The sequence below is a fragment of the Anopheles darlingi genome, chromosome 3 (genome assembly GCF_943734745.1).
Source record: "Anopheles darlingi chromosome 3, idAnoDarlMG_H_01, whole genome shotgun sequence".
Lineage (NCBI taxonomy): Eukaryota > Metazoa > Arthropoda > Insecta > Diptera > Culicidae > Anopheles > Anopheles darlingi.
In genome coordinates this window covers 19,414,663-19,437,565 of record NC_064875.1, presented here as the reverse complement: position 1 = coordinate 19,437,565, position 22,903 = coordinate 19,414,663, and the positions used below count along the sequence as shown (strand labels likewise).

Genomic DNA, 22,903 nt, shown 5'->3' with positions numbered 1-22,903 from the left:
CTATTCGCTTCGAGCGGTTCGAGGTGTTAGGAAACAAATAAAAAGCGTTTTGATCTCGAAAACTGAGGGGTGGAGGAAAAGCGACCGCAAAGAAAGCCAAGAAGAAAGGAGAAAGGCCGCAGCAGCAGCAGCAGCATGAACAGCAGCCGAAAACCGAAACCGAAACCGGAGCGTTCAGCATTAAACACTATAATTTGAATACTTTGCATTATCGAGATATCCCCCCTTGTCCGCGGTACATCGGTTCGCGGCTTCCCATTGACGGACGGACGGACAGACGCGGAGCGCTCCATGAGTTATGACGATAATGTTGGCAAGTTATGATTATATTACACCCGATCGTTTCTTCCCGCTCGTTATGTTTTCCACCCCGTCCCACGGCATCCAAAAAGGAAGAGGAAAAGAAGGAGGGACTCAGACCATTCAGACATTGATACTTCTCCCCTTCCTTTTTAAAAAAAAAACCCGGAGGACCAGCTGATCTTCCAACGTGTCAATCGTGCTGTTGGGGAACCGCCCTTTTATGCGCCTCGGTCTCGATCGGTCGAAGAAAAAAAAAAAAGAAGCATTAAACTGTTGGTGGTGGCGATGGTGACGATGATGATGATGATGATGGTGATACTGGACATTCACACACACACTAAGGGACTTACCTAGTAGCTTCGATACCGCACCCTGCTGGGTGAGCATATGCTGCGCCAGATCGTAACCCCGCAGTCCGAAGCGCGACAACTCCAGCAGCCGATGTTGCGAGACGAGACCGGCCAGGGCGTGTGCGTTGGCCGCTGAACCGGCCGCTCCAGCTGCGGCCGCAGCTGCCGCCGCACCGAACAGATTCGTCGTCGTCGCCGCCGTCGGTTGCACCGCACCAGGGGACGGGAGGTTCGGTGACAGACCAACTGGGGGGGAAGAAAAAAAAACGGGGAAAATTATGTTATTGACTTTTTGTTTTTATGTTGAGGAATATATAGATTGTACATGGTTGCAGCATAATTATTATGTGTCCTATGCGCTGACCTATTGTTCTATCCCCAAACATACACACGCACACACACACATTTGATATGCGGATCGACATCAATCGTCGATCGATTATACATCAGCTGCTGCTGCTGCTGCTGCAAGGTTAAATGTGTCTCGCTCTTGGGGAATGAATATATATGCTCGTTAGCATGAGTTTCTCATGAGTTTTTTTTTGTTCTTCTTTTTTGCCTTTCTTCGCTTCACTGGTGAAACGAATGTGTTCTATCGCCAGAACCGCTCACAACCGTATAACAAACAGCGTAAGACAGCAACAAAAAAAAAGAGGCGAGAATTCTCCATAAATACAGTAGCACATAAAATGCACATTCCCTCTTTTGCGCCCCTCTTTTTTCACGTTCCTGGGAATGGCCGGGCGCCGAATGACATGTCCGTCGGCACGAAATCGAACACCTTTCTTCAAGTGTTGGCCACAGCAGCACATGGCGCCGCCGCTGCTGCCGCCTCCACGGGGCTAGGCGCGCACAAAAAAAACACTTCCAAACGCCGCCAGCCGACATCGTAAAACAATAGAACCGTATATATCCTTGCGGCCAGTTGCAGCCTGAGTGGGACGTGTAAAAATGAACAACTTGCTTTGTCGCCGTGCCGTTGTGTGTATGCGCATGCCAATGCTCGCCGCCGAGCATGCATTTTATACACTGACTGACGCCGAATGCACTTCCCCCCTCGGTTGCACCACGCGATTCCGGTGCACTGTTTTTTTTTGTTTGTTTGTGAGGGACGCAACGACAGCGAAGCTTCTTTGTCAGACGCGCACTCCTCCCTCCTGTGGCCGTGGCCGAGATATGCAATGTCAAAAATTTATTGCAAAATCAAACGAAGGACTGCTGCTGCTGCTACTGTGCTCGAAGAAGAAGTAAAAAAGGGGAGCGCAAAGGCGATTATGCTTTCGCGGTGCTTCTTATGCTGCTGCTGGAAGATGATGATCGGCTAAACATTGAGACATTGCGAAGCGAGCATGAATGAACCGTAGAACGGTCCGCGATCCAGCGCAGAGGACGCTTGCAACCGTTTCCCTAAAACGGAACCGTCACTGGGACAATTTATGCTTCCTTCTACCTGGCCTGGTCTGGCCTGGCCTGGTCTCTGTGGAGTGCGCTTCCGCTGTTGTGCGGCCACTGGCTACTATTGGCCACCAATAAAATACGCTTTTCCTATCAATAAGAGCATAATACGCATAATCGTAGGAACGCCGGCCTGAGAACCAAGAGTGGTCCTGGCTCCTGGACGGTCTGACTTGCCGTCGGTAAAGGCGGCTCTTGATTCCCACCAAACCGGCAAGACCGAGCGGCGATCGAGAGACACGGGACGCGATTGATCGAGTACAATTGTTTTAATATTTATATTTGTGTAATATTTTCATTAAATTTATTGACAACTGAATGAACAATCATGGCTCCCTGCCGACGAAGGTTGCTCTCTCTCTCTCTTTCTCTCGTTCGAGAGGCCCGGAATCTGGCGGATTGGCGCTGGATTACATGCTGCCGCCGCCGCCAAGTTGAAGATTATTTATGCTCATTCGTAGGAAAACCAGAAAAAGAGAGAGAGAGAAGGAAGATTGATAAAGCAAAAAGGCTCCCCATGGAAAGGGAAAGGAAAAGGATGCTCTCGAACCCTTTTCCGTTGCGGTTCAAAACCGAAGTCGACCGATGCAGTTGGCAGTTTGCGACATCTTCATTACGAAATTGGACGGACGAAAAGCACTTTTGGGCAATTGGGCGCCCGCGATCTCGCGCACACACGGCCACACGGACACGGACACGGACAGGAAGGAAGCACGTTCATCCGTTTTTTGGAGGCCGGGAAGGAAAGCCCTAACGACACGATGTCACACGCTGGATATGATCGAATGTTTTGAATTGTAAATCATCGCTTCGCAACGTCGCGACGACGACGACGTCAGAGACGCGCTTCACCTGGATCAGCCGCCGGCCAACATCAAACGCACTATTGACTTCGTTGTGTATCGGGACCGTCTTTGGCTGTCTCTCTCTTTCTCGCAGCATTGTTTCGCATACGGAGTTGCCATCATGATGATGGCGCACAACAGGAAGATGCGTAGCATAATTGATGCCGACGCAGACCGGAGAGTGAAGTTTTGCAGCATTTGCATCCGGTCTTGTATGCATGTGTGTGTGTATGTGCTTTCCGCTTTTCTCACACAGGAAGCTCTAATGTTTCGCTTCATTTCAGTTTTCTCAACAAGTGATTGCAACAAGCGAAATAATGAGACCACAATCATCGCCGGCAGTGCTCGTTGCTCGTTGCACGATTGATTAATGTTGCGACGAGCCAGCATATTATGCAGCTACGATTCGGAATGGAATGGATGATGATGTACTACTGTGAGAGAGTTCCGCACATCCGTAGCACCAGTAGCTACAGCTTGTCTTTTTTTTTTTCTTCCTTTTCTCTATTTGATTAGCAAAGGGGATCCTGGGAGTCGGCAGCGGCCCATTTCTGGGTCAATCCGGTCCCTTTAATCTGCTACGAACAGCAACAAACGGGGCCCTCTGTTTCTGAGAAACATCCTTACAACTGTTGATGCACCGCCCGGGGGGGGTGCAACATAATATGCCCCAGGAAGGAACCTCCTCCAGTCGGTGTTAACCCATTCTGCGAAACGTAAAGCAGTGAAAGCAGCAAAAGGTGAACGGGGTGTCCAGCCACAGGGGGGTTAGTGTGCACCAGTTAACATGAGGCCAAAGGCAAGGCCTGGACCCGGGAGTATATTTACTGGAAGCTTCTAAATTGTGTAGTCGCGTTTGTTTTGATAGCAACTCTATCGCTGACTTTTCACCACATCCATGAAATGATCATTCCATTCCATCCGAGTGTTTAACGAGAGAAAAATCGATTTCAAACGGCCCTGGAAAAAGGGGTTGGAAGGGCCCGTGTGGGGTTTTCCCGCCCCCTCCGGCATTTACTTTGCTCGATGGCTTCTGGTTGGCCTTCTGCTGACTTCGACTAAATGATTTTCACACCTCCACGCAGTCCGATGGTCAGCCAGTGGATGGGGTGTGGGGATGGTCAGCAACGCACCAACAACAGCAACTACGAAGCTCGTTGCCTTGCCTTGCCTTGGCCGGGGCAAAACCTTCACCGTACACCGTGACGCACTTGCCAGCGGATTGAATAACGATTGTTGGCCAGCTGGCCAGCCACAGCGGCCAGCGTCTAGCGGGCGGCCAAAGTTGGCTTCCCTAGCCCAGAAGGAGGGGGCTCTGGTGGTTGGTAGAAGGCCCGGAACCGGTGATGGGAGTTTCCGTTCGATGATAATAATGAGGGAATGGAAATACTGCCGACTGCGAGTGGCCGAACGCTGACTTTCCCGATTTATACAACCTCCCGCACGAGGCCAGCCAGCTAGCCGCAACATGGCTGACCGTAACTGGCCCCTTTGGAAATGTGTTTATCTTTTGAAAATTAAATGAAAAGCTCGCGTGCATGTGCGTACCTGTGTGTGTGTGGTGCGCTTTTCCGGCTTGAATCCGATGCCAATCACTAATAGAGCTGTTCGAACATGATTGATGATGGCAGGAATAATGGCCCGGGCGTGCACTGGCTGGGTCAGGTATGACCTACAAAGGCGAACCACTGACCAACGGCGTGCAATATGGATACGCTAGTTAGTAGACGTACGAGCGGCTAATACTAATTGACCTGAAACACACACACACACGCATGGCAGATTCTGGATCATTTCCCACACACCGGGCATGGTCCGGTGGCACTTCCTTTGCTTTCCTTCTTTTCCTTGCGCTAAATACAGCAACGGAAAGTTAAATAGGTCCGCATACTCGGTTGATTAAGAAGCCATTTGTTCGCCATTTTAAGCAGAGGAAAATCCAAACTATGTGGCATTTATTGGTAGTAATGTGACCTTTGAAAAGTGCTTTTAAGTATACATTTAAATCATTCGCTTAAGAAACCTGCTTTCCAAGGAGTACATTTCAAATGGATCGGACGATCAAATAGGACCATTACATCTGAATTTACTTACATGACTTTTGAGACTACTACAGATTGAGAAACCTGAGGGATAAGATAGCTCGCGATACTTCACCATTTATGTAAATGTGAGGCAAATATAATACAAATACTGTTTCAATTATTGGGATGTAAAACTTCGAACAGATCTCCAAATAAAATACTACAATAATAAGATAGGAATCTTTACTAGCATTTTGACCGCAATCTAAGATAAATAAACAGAAAAACATGGTGGATAACTGCACAGAATTTGGTAATAGTCCGAAAGGTGCTTAAAAGTCTATTTATTTTTTGCTTTTACTGCAAAAGGTTACTAAACAGAACTGACTGAGTGTCAGAAAATTACGATAAACGGTTCATAGTGAGGTTAGATGTATCAAAAGCAATGATAAACAAAAATCTGTTCGCATTCAGAACCAATAAAATACCACTGCAGGGTTTTATCTGCAAAAATGGCAGGAATTTGCTTGGAAGACAGATGTATTTGTGCAGAATAGAAAATGATCGAGACAAAAACTTAAGGTAGTTGGGTTAATTTAAAATCAAATCGATAGCATTTGATAGAAAACGCTAGATTAGACCACTAGCCATACAGCTTATGTAGCGTTTTGTATACCATAATAGCGTTCTATTACAGTTGTGCAAATATTAAGGCTGGAGAATGCTTTTCCTGGTGTCGCATTGTTTATAACTTTCTAGAACCCAACACCATAGTGGACCATTCCGTGCGAGATGTTTGGGAACAACTATACTTCCTCTTAGTGCGCTGGTAATTTGATCAAGCGTCCGATCATTTGGTTGTCCGTCCGTCACTGTATAAAAACAAATACGTGGCGTGTGAATTTTCGTGGAAAAATGCCATCCCGCGTCCCCCACGTCACTAACTCAATTTCCGTCGCTCCCCCGGTTTTTAGCTAATAGTTTGAACGACGGCAACGGTTCCTTTTCCTTTCTTTTCCAAGAAGAAGAGCGCGACAGTTGCGGGGCCTGCGGCCGCCCTAAGTCCACAACCACCAAATGAGATTACACCGATGGTCTAACTGCACAAAGCCAGTTAAAACAATGCTCACCGTCCGTTTACCGCGGAGCAGATACAGATTGTCCATCGTTGTTGCTGTTGGGCTGCTCGGCCACTACTACTACTGCTGGTCTGGCACGTGAACTTACAAACCGCTCGCCCCAACCCGGGAATCGCCAATTTGCAACATTTGAAGCGGAATCGGCTGCAATCGTGACCATGTAATGATTTCCGTGAGGTTTATGCTGTTGTGATTGTATGGTAGCTCAACCTCAACCTCACAACCCTCTCTCACAAAGGGGGCCACCGCAAGGGGAGAGGAGGCTAAAGGGAGGGGTGGTGAGGTGGGTTGCGAATTAACGTGCGCGTGCACGGTGCACTCCGGGAGAAGAAGGGTTCGGTTAATCGCATTTTAATTTATTTATAATAATTGTGATGACTGCCCTCGACGTAACCCTTATGCACAGCCTCCGCTCCCTCTCTCCAACCTCTCTCTTCTCTCTCCTCTCTGCCTGCCCAAGGGTCTTCTCGCGGGTGCATAATTTGTGCGTGTGCCGACAAACCCACACGGCCACAAAGATGCGACCAAAAGAAGCAGGCGACGGAGTGGAATGCTCCCAGAGACCAGCGCAGACCACGGTGTGTGTGTGTGTGTGTGTGTGTGTGTCGCGGTACAACAGCACATTTCGCACAAATGCATTTGCAATACATTCTTTCCGTGGCTTCTCGGAGGCTTGCGAGGTAGAGGACCTAACGGGGACCGCGGATTGCATCACCGGCTAATGATGCTCGATCCGCCGTCCGGCAAGGGCCAGGGCAGAAGGAGCAGGAGTAGGAGTTTGGCTTGGCGGTGGTGCGGCTTTGCGTGCACAGCACACGGACACAAGATGATGGAAAGGTTGGATGGAGCACCGCGATTAGACCACATAAAGGTGACCATTGAGTGCGCCTTCACTCATGCCCTCATACAGGGCGTAGGAAAGGGGGGTAAAGTGTAAGGGAGAGGTGGACAGAAACGCTTGGAATTGAAAGCGCGCCTACGGTTTGCGCTGGACAATGATTAACTTCATATTAAACGCAACCAGACCAATGCACGCGCGCTCTCTCTGTCTCTGTCTCTCTCTTTTTTTCTCTCTGTTGACTGCAACAACGGGAACAGGATTCCATAGCGCGGTCTGGTCTGGCCGGTAACGTGTCTGGGCACTCGCGGCACATAATCGCATGCATCCCTTGGGACGCCCGAAAACGGAACGCTGGCTGGCATTCCAAACCGGGAACAGTGAAGCAAATTGAAAGGAGCCAGACGCAAAGCGAGAAGTGGGACCGAAGGACAGTGGACCGAGCGCTTCCGACTCCGCGGAGTAATCTGCGCCCATTATGGAGATTTCCTGGAATTCCCTGGCGCACGATCGCCACGATCGCCGGAGATCCGAAACCGGAGAACCCGGGGAAGCCTCGAACGCCAAAACCGGACGCCACCGGACACGGACACGCGGGACACGGGAAAGTTGTTCCCAGGGAAAAAAAAACGGGAACTCGATCGTTCGAAAGGCTGCACTGGATCAGGCAAATGATGGCAGCGACCGAGACCGAGACCGAGACGAGACCGGACGAGGCCGAACACCCACCCTGACGATGACGGCGACGTTCGATCAAGGATCGAACAGATTCATTTACACCCTGTTTTCGGAATTGTCTCTCAACCATCAACGCACACACACACGTTGCGCGCATTTCGTCTCTTTCCTCTCTCTCTCTTTCTCTTGTCCTTGCTGTTGATTGCTGATGGTTGGTGCTGCTGCTGCTACCTGTCCTGGCCTGAAAGCTTAATGATTGAAGGATAATTTATGTTGCGCACGCAACAAATCGTTGCCCATGTGCGCGGCCACTGACCAGTGTAGTATAGCCCCCTCCCAGGAGGAACTCTTGACTCTTGGCATGGACTATTGGCGCGCGCGCGCGCCTGCGCACACACAGGAATGAGTCCCCGGGGACGCATCGTTAAGAGGGGGAGACTAAAAATGAGCGAGCATTCTTTGGGAGCATGTTTGAGGTCCTCCTGCCCGTTGTTTCTTTGTGTTTATCCGCATAAAACCTGTACCAGTTAGAATCTGGACGACACACAGTTCATATCTCAGCAAAGAAATGACATAAAATGATAGATGAAATGGCAAATTATGCGATAGATTTTCAAACGACTGTTTTTGGCTGAAACTTTGACATCACCCCTAAATTGCCCACTTGTTGCACAGCACCTCCAGCTTTCAGCTGGTTTTAATACATTTTTGATAAATTACTTGACTTCCTCTTTGATTTTACTACAATAGAAATCGATGAAACGAAAATACAGACAATGTGGTGGATTGATAGTCATACTATGAGCTATCGAGATCGAGCTATGAAATCGATTTATTTGAAAATGCACCTAAATAAGCTACCTAAGACAGATCGAAATTACACTGTATCATTGTTGGACAAATAAAAGACAAAATCCTTTTCTTTAGCTAGACAAAATTCTCCACTTTGCATAAATTTCGATTGGACGTTGCGCCGAAAGGTAAGAACATTTAATGTTTCGCTATAATTTCAGATCCAATAACAAATCATCATCTTACGAGCAAAATTTTCTGCGTAAATGAACTAAAATATTTCTGCAATACTCTCTCTATAATTGTTGAAATCAAATTTGTTTCCTGGTAATTGTCGAAACCATCGTCCATCGAAATGCATAATTTGAAATCGATCTGAACTTGTTTGTTCAATTTCCATTGAATGGTTTTGAACAATCAGGCTGTGTTCTAAGAACCTATTAAGTTATTTTCTGGCTTGATGCGTTCTCAAATCTCCTCTCAACCATATTTATCGCACTGTAATGTCATCCGTCGTGAATTTTTATTGATAAAATCACGCCAAAAGATCCCTGGAGTGTTAAAAACTCTTTGGCTCGATGTTGCTCCGTAAAATCGGGCCTTTTCGGTTGTTTTATATTCTCCGATTTAACGAAAAGAATCCTCCAGCAACGTTTAAGTATAATATTTTGAATTGATTTAAGGAAATTTCAAGCATTTTGTTGTTTTTCCTCTAATCAAATATTTCACATTCAGTGTGCAGATGTTTGATTCGCCTTTCGTGTTCCATCGACCAACACTGAAATGAAGGCGTTTGAAGGATCGATTTTAACAAAGTAACCACTGGAAGTGCCGCAATGATTAAAAATTAGTGACCAGATTCCAACTAGTGCAGGCTTTAGAGGAATGATCATGCGGCTGACAACTAGCGCGCCATCCTCTACTTCTACTAATGCTTTGCATTTGAAGATTGATTTCGAGCTCGTTTTTTTTGTCTGTTTTCCATTTTCCCCCTCTCCATATTCGAGTTTCACAATCAACGGCAACCGGCCCATCCCATCAATGCTCACCAGGCGCGGCGGTCGCCGAGGTCCCTCGTGTGCCCACATAACTTTGCATGTTTACAGCAAAATAGATAAATGTCACTGCCGATGGGCACCACACGGGGTCTCAGCGAAGGCATTCGGGTATTCTATCGATTGATCAAACGCGACGGGGGGAGAGCCCTGTCCTGCCTTGCCCGAAATGGGCACAGCACGCCAACATCCACTCACACACACACGCGCGCGCTTCCATTGTGACACGTTTTCATCACTTCATTCACTGGCGCACATTTTGATCACGCGCCGGCCAGCGGGGGGATTCGGTTTATATATTAAATTATTTTCCGCCCGTGTCCGTGGTTCTGTTTTCTGTGAAAGTCTTCGTCGTCTGCGTCGTCGTCGTCTTCTGCGTCGCGATCATTTAGGCGCCCGCGGTGTCACTGATTGGATGTCCTACCGGGCGATAATTACTCATAATTTTCGGGGATCGCTCGTTCCGCTCGCGGTTGTCACCGCGGTTGTTCGACGGCCACAGGCTCGTCCGTCCTTATCGATACGATCCCGCTGATTGTGTTAACCTGATCGAAACGGTGATGATGACGACGGCGGAGGATGAGTGAAGACGCGTTGATGATCACCATCTGATCAACTGATCAGTTTTGTGTGTCTCTTTTTCTCCCTCTTTCTCAAAGAAAAGTTGAAGACGAAAGGTCGAAGGCAGCAAAAGGGCTGCGCGCCGAAGTCGAAGGTGCTAATGTGACTAATTGCGCCACGTAAATTACCTCATAAAGATGCATATCGCGACGGGACCCGCGACAATGCCCTCCAGCCAATGCTGAATAATGCATGATAAGGACGAGGGACAAAGCAGGTCCGTAGGGGGTCCGTACCCGCTCGCGCGCAGGTATTAACACACCTTTTCAGCACATCTTTCTTTGCCTTTTTGCCCTTTTGAGAAGGATTTTGGTGATAAGAAAGTACAAGAGGAACGGCAGAGTTGCCAAGCGTCAATCGGGGCAAAAAAAGAGCATTAAACGCATGTTCAAACGTCCAATCGGCCGGGGGTCCAACTGCACACACCGTGTGACATTGATTACGCGCAGACGCAGCCGCAGCTACCGCAGACGCCGATTCACGATTCCGATCTGCCCGCAGAACAGATGTAGCGTTCGCGAAAGTGTAAAGAAACTGCAAGAATTTATGTCGATTGTTCTACCTGTCTCCGCGTGTGTGCGCGCGTGTGTGTGTGTCGACAGGGGGAACGCATCATTAATTTGTTAGATTTCGAACCCGAACCCAGAAACAAGTTCCCAGCCAGCCAGCCACAGCGCCAGCCACATTTGACGAAAGAAAGACAAAACGACGCAACAGCAGCAATCGCGCATCGCTCAAGATCAATCTCGAGCGCTGCTGCTGCTGCTGCGGCTGCTCCTGTAAAAGGAAGTGCACAGACGGACCGGAATGCACCAGGCCCCTTCTCCGCGGTGGCCAAAAACCGAGAGAAATCGCCCGGAATCCGATCCGAATGTTCATCGAAAAACGATCGCCGTGCGCTTGCATCGCGTCCTCCTTGGTCGCACCGGAACTGCGCCGGTGGTCGCCGCACTGGCCACACAATGTATGTGTGTGTGCACGGTACGACGATGCGCGTTATCAACTTCCTTGCATCAAAACAACCATCATGTCGCGTCATTATATCAATCAGGAGCAGCAGCAGCAGCAACAGTAACAGTAGCCGCAGTGAGTGCATCGAGGCTCGCAATGGTTCCGTGGCCCTCATCGGATTGTCTCCGGCGGTTCTGCGCGTTCACTGATTGCTCGCCGTCGTCGCCGCCGTTGGTCCGTCGCGAATCTACATCTCGCAGTCTGTCTCTTCTGTCGTCGTCGTCGTCGTCGGCGATTGATCTGTTGTTGTTGTCTTTGTGCCGTTTTGTGTGTAATGTGTGGGGCCGCCAAAAAAGGCATCGAAGATCCGCGGATAGCAGCAGCCCCCCCGGTTGAAGAAGCCCTCCCAGAAGCGTCCACTTCCCAAAACCGTGCCTGGACGTGCATTCCACGGTTTTACTTGTGGCCGGCGCCACCGACAACAACTGGACGACGCCAGCAGCGCGCTTCGAACTCTCGCTGCTGCTGGCGTTGGGTTTGGCGAACCAAAAATAGTCGCACGTTGGTATAGCTGTTGTTGTTGCTGCGATCATTATTGCCTCTAGATTCTCGATCGGCGATCGGCGATCGGTTGTTGGTCACGGTGGCGTGGTTGTCACGGCGATTTATGATGGCTTACTCTTCAATTATGGAATTCCATATTTCAATTCCCAGGCGCAGACGTTGTTGTTGTCGTTGGTGGTGGTGGTGGTGGTGGTGGTGCCGCTGCCGGGGGACATGCAACATGCGATCCTCTACCAGAGGTGGTAGAGAGTGTAGAGGGGGGGGGGGGGGCTAATAAGCCACCGGAACGTGTGAACATGCGCATGAAATGTAACACGATACGTGCCAAAAGGGGGGCTACGACTGTGAATGTGGTTCTGGCGCTCGCTCTCGGCACTTCAGATCGACCTCCTTCCCGGTCCCATACCTCGCTACAACCCGTTTAGGACCTATTCCTCCTCTTACCAGGTTCCCTGGCATAAAAAAAATATTTTATTAATCTAACGAAGCGAATGACGTTTTTTGGTCTTTCAATCTTGATATTTGTTTACAGGAAGCTTCGTTTTAAACTTTTATTTAACTTACTTCTGGTACTTTGTGACTTCTCTCTCTCACTTTCTGCCTCTCTATTATCACACAATAGACACACACACACACACACATACAATGAGAATGGTTTTATTGGATTAAATGGTGTCGCCTAATGATGGCTTGGCTTCTACTTATCCGATCGAAAATCGATGAAAGAACAAAAGAGAAGCCACTGTCACCGGTAATTGAATCCTCCGCCACACTATTGTAACACTATTGTAGCACGAAGAAAACCGGAGGGGTAACCAAATCAGGGTGTGTGTGTGCGCGCGCGCGCTCGCGCTCGTCGTGTCCTTCGTCGGTGTCGCTGGTAAATCCTGCAAAAACCCGCTACCCCCGGACGTGCCAAGGGAACGCCGATAAAGTCGCGATAATCTGATTAAAAGGCGACCAAATTAATGCCACAGTAATGGAGAGAGAGACAGAGAGGAAGAGAAGCCATGGCCCCCGAGGGGGGAAGACCTTAATCGCATCGAGGATCGTTACCGTCACCCGCAACCCGGGCGGAGAGAGGGTGAGAAAAGTGGAGGTGGAGTCGGAGGCCCCAAATCCAGTCCCGGCGGGGCGTTGCTTTGCGTAATCGTCTGAGTGGAAATGCACGACGGCGCGGAAATTGCGCACCACGGATGTGTGTGTGTGCGAGTGGCAACAGAACTCAAGTTCCATTCAAATCACTCATAGATGGGTGAAGAAAGAGGGGAGGAGGGGGTGGAATATCATGTTTCGGTACCGCCTTCCCTCCTCCCCTCAGGGGGTCTCCTCAAGACCACAATTACCATTTCGATATGGGTTGCGCGCGTTTCGCTCTGCGTCTTCCGTCGTCGTCGAGAATGATAAGCGGAAAGGGGGGAAAAGGTGGCCTCTAGGAGGTGAAAAGGGAACCATTTTCTATGCGCTGCTAGATACGACACGACTTTCCGACGATGGAGCACGGGAGGTCATAGTCCAGAGGGGAGGGGCCGATGAGCCACGATGAGCCATCATTTCTCGCGCTGTTCCCTGGCAATGGCATGCCCTCGCTCACACACACACACTCGCACACACTCGCACACACTCACGACGCATCATTACTTGGCGAACCCGAAAGGACATTAGCCGGACATCCACCAACGGCGTGTAACGGGCGTCCTTTTCAAATCGCTGCACGATTCCCCCCGCAACCCCCGCGTTGCTCCTAGAGGGCGAGGATCGTGACAGTCACTCAGTCATGCTCCAGTTCCGTTTCACGTGCAAAATCGATACGTGGCCACTAGCCCGGGGACTGGGAACGAGTTTTCTCCTTCCAGTAGTGGCCCGGTGGCCGCCACACAACAATTGAGCCGCCCGCAGAGCCAACCATCATCGACACCACCACCAGCAGCAGCAGCAGCAGCAGCAGCAGCAGCTGGCTCAGGTCAGGTGTGAAGAGAAGCGAAGGGGACGGAGGGATCTGGTGGCAGGCAGCGATTAATAATTGCGCGCGGAAGCATGGCGATGAGCGCCATTTTGTTTTCGGTGAGCCGGGCGTTGGTTCGCGCACCGCAGCACGCACGAAACACCGGGAGTGACTTTACTGGATCGATGACGACGCCGGCGACGACGACGACGGGTAATTATGAGCCCTCTGCTGCGGGGGCCACAGAAAGGAGGGGGGGAAGCAAATTACGGAACGGAATTGTGTGGCACCGGAGGTAGTGGTGGTGGTGGTAGGGCAGCCCCGCACCTGGAGCGTAAATAATTTGTCCGCGACGCGAACTGCGCGTCGTCGTCGTTGTTGCCAGTAGATTTATGGGAAAAGAAGAGAGAGGAAGGAAGGGGAGGGTGCCAGGCCAACGGCGGCGAGAATCAATCATCGATTCCGATGCAGCACGAGACGATACCGGCCCGAACAGTGTGTGTGTTGTGGAGGAAATTAAACATTGGCCCCCGTTATTGCTGCTGCTCCTGGTATGATTGACGGACGGAAAAGTCTTTTTTCAAAATTGGCTCCAGTGGCAGACAGGCAAGCGAAGCCTACTTGGGATGGGAAGCCAACGAAGGTAATTAAACTCATCCTCATTCCGGTGCTCTATCGGACTCCAACGACGACGACTGGCGCTGTTGCTGGTGAAGAAGCAAAAGAAAGCCTTTCACACACACACAGAACACACACACAGAAGAAACACACGCTCGGAAGCTTCTAATGCCCAGTGGGCCCCAGGACCACTACCGGCCACTAATCATCGGGTGTCGCTGCTGGTGATGGTGGTGGAGCATTAATTAAGCAAGGACTAGCTGTGCTGTTGATGGTTGTCCTGTTGTTGTTGCTGTTGTTGTTGTCGAGGTTTGACGTTCGATGCCAAAGCAAATGTCGCACCACAACGGAAACGGAGCATCATTAGCTGTGTGTTGAGGCCACGACTACTACTCCTCCTTCCTCCTTCCTTCTTCTGTTCCTTCTCTTCTGGGTGCACCTCGTGGTGGTGGAAAGGAAATTCAATATTTTGTCTTTTTTGAAAATTAATTATTATCGATTCCCCTCCGTTCGGGGGCCTCAACGGGGGAGGTGGAGGAGGAGGAGCAGCGATCGCCTGGAAGTTGGATGCGCAAAAGGGTACCCTTTAGGGTGATTGTTCGCCATACCAAATATGTCCGGTCCGAAACCTCCGCTTCGAGCTGTCATAAGTCGTCAAACTCTGCACCTCTCGAGGTCCCCATTCCATTCCATTCCATTGTCTCTTTGGGATCGGGGGTTTTTGGCCAGAAACCAGCCAGACGGTTTTTGGGGCCGAGACCACCTTTTAGTCCATCGTTTTTGGCTCCCGATCCTTCAAACTTGTTCCCCTTTCCTCTACTCTACTTCTTCCTAGTCGACGCACGCTTCAAATCACCTTTTTTTTAACACATTTTGCGGGGCGCGAACGAGAAGGGGGAACCAAACTTGTTGGCAAAACAGCAGCAACAACAACAGCATCAGCATCTGCAGCAGCTGCTGCTGCTACTCCTAGCACAAATATGGGAATCTGCGCCAGCAAAACCGGAGACGGACATGTTTGGAGCATGGGAACCATCATCACCACGACAACACACACCGTCGGTTAGGTTAGGTGCCAGGTCATGTTTGACAAGTTCGGTGGACGACGACAACGATGACGATGATCAACCATCCCGTGCTCGTGTGTGTGTGTCATCAATTCGTGCGCCCTGCTCTGCGCCGGCTCCCCCGGTCGGGCAACTGGGTGACACATTAAAATCATTAACCCGTTTTCAGTGCTGTGCAGCCCCATCCGGGCAGGCCAGGCACCGGGCAACGCCGAACCATTGCTCTCGGTCCCAACTCCTGGCTGCGGCTACTGCGATCCGTTGCTGCTGCTACGGCGAGGAATGCGACAAAATTAAAATTAATTTGAAATTAAAATTGTTCACAACTTCACAAACGCGCGTTCGCGCGAGGCGCGTTTGACGAGTTTTTTGTTTTAGTGTCGTTGTTGTTGTTGTTCATATGCGCCCTTTGCTCCGTCCCTTGTCCCTCTGCTGCTCATTGGAAGTTCGTTTCACCTTCGATTAGCCCCCCGCGTTGGGACCGAAATGAGTGCTCGAGCTTCGAAAATGCAGCTCGAGCGAGTTGTTGCTGCTGTCGCGCGAACTGCATTCGATGAGCGCATAAGTGACGTGAAATTCAATTATATGATTGGCCACCGGTGGACAGAGCCCAGCGGGAAGGGAGTTTGGGATGGTCAGAGGGCTCCTCATCATCAGAGAGCAGCAGCAGAGAGCAGCATCAGAGAGAGAGAGAGAGCAGCGGGACATTAACACTTTCTCGAATCGATCGAGCCACATGTTGGCATTTTGGTGCCCCAAAAACAAGGGAACAGAGAGGAAGAGAGAGATAGAGAGAGCGAGAGAGAGAGAGAGAGAGAGAGAGAGAGAGAGAAAGAAAGAGAGAGAGAGAGAACGCTTCGCTCCGGTGGCAGTTATGAGCGATGCAATGAATTTTAAAATTGCTTCGAATGCTGCTCCTTCGACGACGACGATCAAGCCTCTTGAGAGCTTCTTAAAAGTATCTCTGGCATGCTCCACTCCCGGAGTTCATAGGTTGTAGGGTTGAGTGTGTCGAGCTGGCGAGGGCATAACTTGTACCCTGACTTCCGCTACCTCCAGCCAGCCCCAGTTTGAGGCTCGTAAATTCAAGTTAATTCCAACCCAGCCGGCGACGACGCGATAACACGATCGTGGTACAAATTATCGCGCGAGGCATGGCAAAAGGGGGGTAGCAAAATGGTGCGACGACCACGACCACGACCACCATCATCACCATTTCAGTAACGTTCAACAACAATTAACTCACAAAACGACTCCATAAAACTTCACTTGTCCCTCCTGTCTGGAGTCTCGCTGGAGTGCCACACGGGACAGGATGCTCTCTCTTGGTGCGAACACACACACACACACACACAACGGACACACAGTACAACATAACCATCCGCCGGCGTAAAACTCGGCACGCAGGAATGGAATATTGTGCGAATAAATAAATATTAATTAATTAAAAGAAATTGCACGCGAGATTGTTCCACTCAACTCGGTCACTCGTCGGTCGGTCGGTGGTGCTACTGCTGGCCACTGGCTGGCCAGCACCACAACCAGAGCGAAAGCGTTTTCCACGCCGTAAAGCGATTTCACAAACGGAAAATTGCGAACAGCTCGGCAATTGCGACCATATGGCCCAACAAAAGCAACCCAAAAAGGGGGACAAAACAGTACGAAGAAAGTCAGACGACGACGTCGACGACGGGTGCGCATCCCCCAGCATCGAATTCCTGGTCCTGGTCCCGGTGCTGGTGATGGTGCTTTACTTTAAAACATGAACGAAATTCCACATTCGACAGCCGTTAAAACGCAGCGACCAGCGGCCAGCGGAAGTGAATGCGCGAAATGATGGGACGAAGACGACGCAATATTTATGATCAATTTGTCGTTCACACATTGCTGACCACAGCCGCACACACACACGAGCAGTGCGCGCATGATCGATGCTCGATGGATTTTAGATCCATCAGAGGTGGCGGTGAAAGAAAGAAAGAAAGTTTCCGGCCATCCGGATGATGGTGATGATGGCGGCGCGGACATTATGCGTCTCTACGCGCTGGACATTCGTCGCGATCGCGCTCGTCAGAAATGTGTCCCAAGCTATATGCTTCAACCGTTAACAAGTCGTTGTCGGTTTGTTGTCTGACACACACACAGTCACGAACACGGGACAGTCGAGCGCCAAAAAGCTGCATCTCAAAATGCACATTTCTCTCTCTCTCTCGACGGAACGGGAGTTGCTGGCTGGCAGGTTGGATGATGACGCGCGGTGGATGGGCTCCTGCTGGGCCACCGCTGGCCGCCTGTCAACAGCTCCGGTGGTCGCACGCATATCAAACCACCGTGGCTGGTGGCTGACAGGTTGGCAAGTCCCGGGCGGCAGCAGCAGCAGCAGCGAGTGTCCGGAAATCAATTTCGTGCTGAATTTTAATCGATCTTCATGCGAGTGTTGAGCGTTGTTTTTGGGAACTTCACTTGACAGTTGCGCGATCTTTTCTTGTGTGTCTGTTTTTTTTTTTATTAATATTCCTCTCGATCGATCGATCGATCGCTCGATCCCGTCATTCCATTCCCGGGCCCCGGGTTCAATCAACGTGCAGTTTGGGAGGATGATAAATGATTGATTTTCTCGCGCACTCAGTCGCAGGTGACGCTTCTGGTTTCACAGACTTCACAGAAAAGGGTGCTGCTGGGCAGTGTGCCCCGGTGCGACGTCTTCTTTTCCCCCGTTCTTCACTTCAGTCTGCCCTTGAAGGTATGCGAAATCGATTTGCGAAGATACGCTGTTCTATTATGACGTATTGAAAGGGGCCGATACACAAATGCAACTTTCCTGTTAAGAACTGTCAAAAAAAAAACTGGAGGTTTCTTTCGATCTTTCACTCATCCCAGAGTGAAATTCATTTGAAATTGAAACAGGAAGGCGACAGTCAAGTATCATTATACGGTCGAAAAGATGGCAAATGACCAAATTAGGACATACAACACAAGTCAGTTGCGTGTTATTGTTATTGCACTGTTTGTTGGCCAAATAATTGCATACTACATGCTAGTAAATGACAGTTTACGCTAATGTCCTTGACAGTTTACGCGCTAATGATAGTTCGCTATCGTGTGACTCGCATAATAATGCAATTCGAAACATGAAATAAGTAGGAAAATTATCTAACTACACACAAACATAACCACAAAATGCCCTTCCATGGACGGTATTTCGCTACGAAATGTGTGTCTCCCCTTCCCCGCCTTTTTCGGGTTGATAAAGTAGTTAATAAAAGCAACCGAGTCAACCGAGACAGCCAGGACAGCTATTGGACATGAACACTTGCTTGGCGCCCTGGGACTTCCGGACCTCGCCGGGGCCCTCGGGACGGAGCGCCAGAAGGAAAAGAAGAGGAAACCGATGAACGTCACCAGATCCCGATAACGATCGTACAGTGCGGATGCGCTTCTTCTTCTGCTCCAGTAAAAACCGCGAGTGCCATCACCATCTCACTCACAAGACCACCATCACCAGAGAGAGAGAGGGGAACGTTCTTGCGGACAGGACAGGACAGGATGGACGCAGAAAAAACGTGCAGAAAAAGTGCTAATTTTTTGTTTTCATTCACTGTTTCCCGATGACGAACATCTTCACGACGAGATGGTTTGGTGATCGATTGGCAGAACCAATCCGGACCAACCGGGCAACCGCCAGGCTGCCAGGATTGCCCGGATTGCTCCATACCGATGGCATGTTCGAGCGATCCGGGAGCTAATTTTTTTGCGCTTCCAACACAAGCTCAACAACTTGCTCAGTCTGGCCACGCACGACCAGCCAACCAGCCAGGTATTTCTGCGACATGTTCCCTGGGTTCCGGAGGAATGGAACATGTCCAGTCAGCTGCGAATGATTGACGCCAATGTGTCCGCTGTAAATGTTGTTCCTCCGTGGCCAGTGAAACAATTCAATTCTAGTTCTATTGGCCACCGGATGGACCTCAACGGACGGACACTGAGCGCCCTGTGGAAGAATTGATCGATTTACCGACGGCAAATGTGTCGTCGTCATCGAACTTACCGGTCGGTGAGAGCTGCAACGAGGGTGGTGGCGGTGGCAGGGATCCTTGGCCGGGCAGGGGAGCCCTGGGAGGTTCCATGCTCCACGGGGCACTCGGTAGTTGGGTAAACTCGCTACCGATCGCCGATCCAATCAACATTATACTTGGCCGAAGGCACCAGAACGGCACCTTTTCCGGGAGTGTCCAACTGACGGCTTTACGGTACCTCCAGTCCTCAACACCTCTGTGCCACTGTTCTGTCTACACACTACAGGCTACAGTCACACCTTTTTTTTTTTATTGCTATAACAATCCAACTTCACGAGATAAAAAGGAACCTCGGGATGTTCCACATCACAACAACGGAGAGCACATCTCTCTCTCTCGCGCGCACACAACAACAACGATGCACACTAACTAGTTCCTGCCAACTAGTGACGATCGACGATCACGATCAGGGTTCGTCTTCAAGTGGAGATGCAAGTCTTTTGCACCTTACTTTATGCCCGTAAATTTCAAACAACAAAAAACAGCGTTGTTGTCACCGCATGCCACGGAATTGAAGGAGCCGCGAATCGGGGGAAAACGGACAGTTACGGTGTTACGGTGTGGCGTGGTAATTAATTAATTAATTAGACTTTCGCGTCAGTTTGCTTCAAGCTCTCTCTGGTATGCTGCTGGTGATGCTGATGCTACCGAACGTAATGGGTCAGATCAACATATCATCTTCTATGCTGGCTGTAGCAACGGGCATCGGAATATGGCATCGTCGACCGTTTGCAGCTCCTCTTGTTAACGGGAGCAAGATTGCGTTTTCATATTTCAGGACCAGTTTTCCGAGCACAAGCACACACACACACACACACAGGCACAGGCACACGGTTGGGGATTTTCTTCGTTTTTTCTGCTTCTACTTCTCGCGCTTCATATCTGCATTGCTGCTACAACAGTTGTTCCAGCTGCCGTATCACAACGACTTCTCATCTGGGTTAATGATTTTTAATTATTTTTTTTGCTTACACCCCACACACACACACACACGCGCGCGTCGGTCGGTCGGTGACACACCTCACGCCTCTTAAGCACACTACACTCATCAATGTTTTACGATGATTGCACGTCGCTTGCTGGCACTCGGAGGGTGCTTTGCAGGCTAGTAAGGCTTTTAACTGACTTTTACACTTACACTTCACAACGTTCCAGTTCCTGCCAGCCAGCCCACTGATCACTTTTCCCCCCCTGGGAAAAACTAATCTGATACCAACTTGACGTCCAGTCGTTGAGATCGTTTTTTAGTGACAATGTAATGTGGCGCCGTTTGCGGTATGTTTGGTCTGACCGCCTGCCTCACGAGCGATGCTGGGCTCAAAAGCGCGCGCGGTGGCCAACCACGAAACGAAAGAAAACCGAGCAACCGAACGAGCGAACGAACCAGCGAACGAACGAGCAGCGGCGACGACGACGACGACGACGACGAGGATGTGGACGGTGCTGGTATCGGCCCGAGACTGAAGCTGAGCAGGAAACGAGCAGCACCAAAGCCGTTCCAAACTCAAGCACCCATGAGCAGGGGCAACTTTAGGGGTGCACCTGAGCCCGGCCCAGAGACAAATCGGAGGCGGAGGGTGTTCTCCTCTCGTCGTCGTCGTCGTCGTCGTCGTCGTTGGGTCTCTCGAGGGTGTGTCAGGCGTGCGCACACACAAGCATTCGTCCGCATCGACCGCAGCAGAGTGCCACAGAGAGAGAGAGAGAGCAAGATGGAAGACTTGGGTATGCTCTCGAAGAGGTGTCGCAGTGGGAGATAAAGCGACCGACCGACGGCTGGAAACGGGTTGAACAACGCATCTCGCCCACCGTCGGCCAATAGGAGAGCAGCGCGTCATCATGCTGGCTGACTGGCCGGCTGGCCAGACCTGGGACTGGTTGGCCAGCGTTGAGCCCCAGCGTGTGCGCGCGCGATTGCCGACGGGGCGCCTTCATTTTTGTTGCCCAACTTATTCCGCTGGACTTCCATTTTTAAGTTTTTGTAATCAAAAAATTGATAAAATGTCTTATATGTAAACAGGCGATATATCGTTGGTCAATATTCTGGGTTACTTGGATTTATTTTAACCTATTTCGGTTCTTAGGTAAAATGTTTTCAAGTTTCTGAAAAATATGCAAAAGACATTAAAGTAACCTGGAATGTCTAAAAAAAGTATTATTTTAATCAAACTTGGCAAGTCTTCTCACTCTATCACAAAATCTCAAGCTGCAAAAATTTTGAAGAACCCCGTACCGTCGAAGCTGGAAATCCCCCCACGACAATAATAATAAACAAAAGTATTTAATTAGCTGAAAGCTTGAGCGAAACGAGCGACGAGAAGATTGTATTAGCGAAGCGTCTAGACGACGCTGTTGTTGGTACAGTTGGAAGCCACGCGCAAGGCATTACCTCTTTCTGAGAACCTACTACCAAGGTTACTATCACAGAACAATTGGGACAGAGTTTTTTGTGCAATTGTTTGTCGTTTGTTTCAACGAAAACAAATCAATATCACGCAAGCGCCATGTGGATAGCACAGCTCGCGACCATCGTTCTCATTTTTTTCCACTGCCTATGCTGCTGCTGCTGCTGCCGATGCTGCTGTTGCTGGGCCCCGATGCAGTCATCATAAAGTGTGATCGTTTACGGTTTTTGCGGTTAATGACTACCGCGACTCGCATTGTTGCTGTTACTGCTGCTGCCACGACGGCTACTTGGAGCCATCACCAAGCATTTCGGGCTCAATACAACGAGTCCAAGACGAGTTCAAGTTACAACTCTTCCATTTACAGCCTCCTCCCCATCATCACCACAAATCTCGCACCACATACACACACACACGCACGCACACACACACCACGATCGGTGGCTTGTCCCTGGAAGCTGCCTGCCAACGATTAATATATAAGCGCTTGCTCATTTATTGCTACTTACGCTTATATTATGAATTATTATGCTTCATTCTCTCCATCCATTCGACGCCCATTCTGTATGTGAGTGTGTGTGTGTGTGTGTGTTGTGCGGCTCCCCCTCCTGACAACTCTTCACCCCCGCCTTTCGGTTCTTGAGGCAGGCGGGCGGATGAAGCACGGTCTTCCTCTCGCGATGGCGATCGCCTCGACCTCGACCGTGACTGACTGTTATGTAGATGATGCACGAGAACAGCAGCAAAACCCGATGCTGGATCGACGTGACGACAACGACGACGACGACGACGTGGAGTGTTTTTTATGACACGGAAAATGATTCCCCTGCCGCCCCTGCATTCCCTGGGAGTATGCATCATTATGTGGCGCTTATCAACATTGTGATAGTTTGAGCCCAGGTTGGGGGCTGGTTGGTTGGTTGGGGTTGCAAGTAGCTGCTACAGTTAATGGCTTCTAGTTTTAAATGGAAATACACACACACTGACCGGCCGCTAGCTGATCGATTTGGATCCGAGAGCTCAACAAACGAACGAACAAGTTCAAGAGCGCAGGAAGATGCGCATGAAACCAAGTGTCTTCCCACACACACGCACACACACCGCACTCCCTAATGGAGTGCAGAGGTGTGTAGCAACGCAATGGAAGTCGCCGTCACCGTCGTCGTGGTCGTCGAACAAG

General features: G+C 50.0%; 1 protein-coding gene across 3 annotated transcripts in view; it reads right to left on the bottom strand.

Annotated features, from left to right (window-relative positions):
• LOC125957128 (paired box protein Pax-3-like) overlaps positions 1-20,764 on the bottom strand; it is a 48,525-nt gene extending 27,761 nt beyond the window's left edge. For all 3 annotated transcript variants that reach the window (XM_049689607.1, XM_049689608.1, XM_049689609.1), the window contains exons 1-2: positions 19,294-20,764; positions 654-899 (exon numbers count right to left, since the gene is read on the bottom strand). In XM_049689607.1, the coding sequence (XP_049545564.1) occupies positions 654-899; positions 19,294-19,432 (385 nt within the window). In that variant the 5' untranslated portion in view covers positions 19,433-20,764. The remainder of the gene's footprint in view (positions 1-653; positions 900-19,293) is intronic.
• Between the last annotated feature and the right edge of the window lie 2,139 nt (positions 20,765-22,903).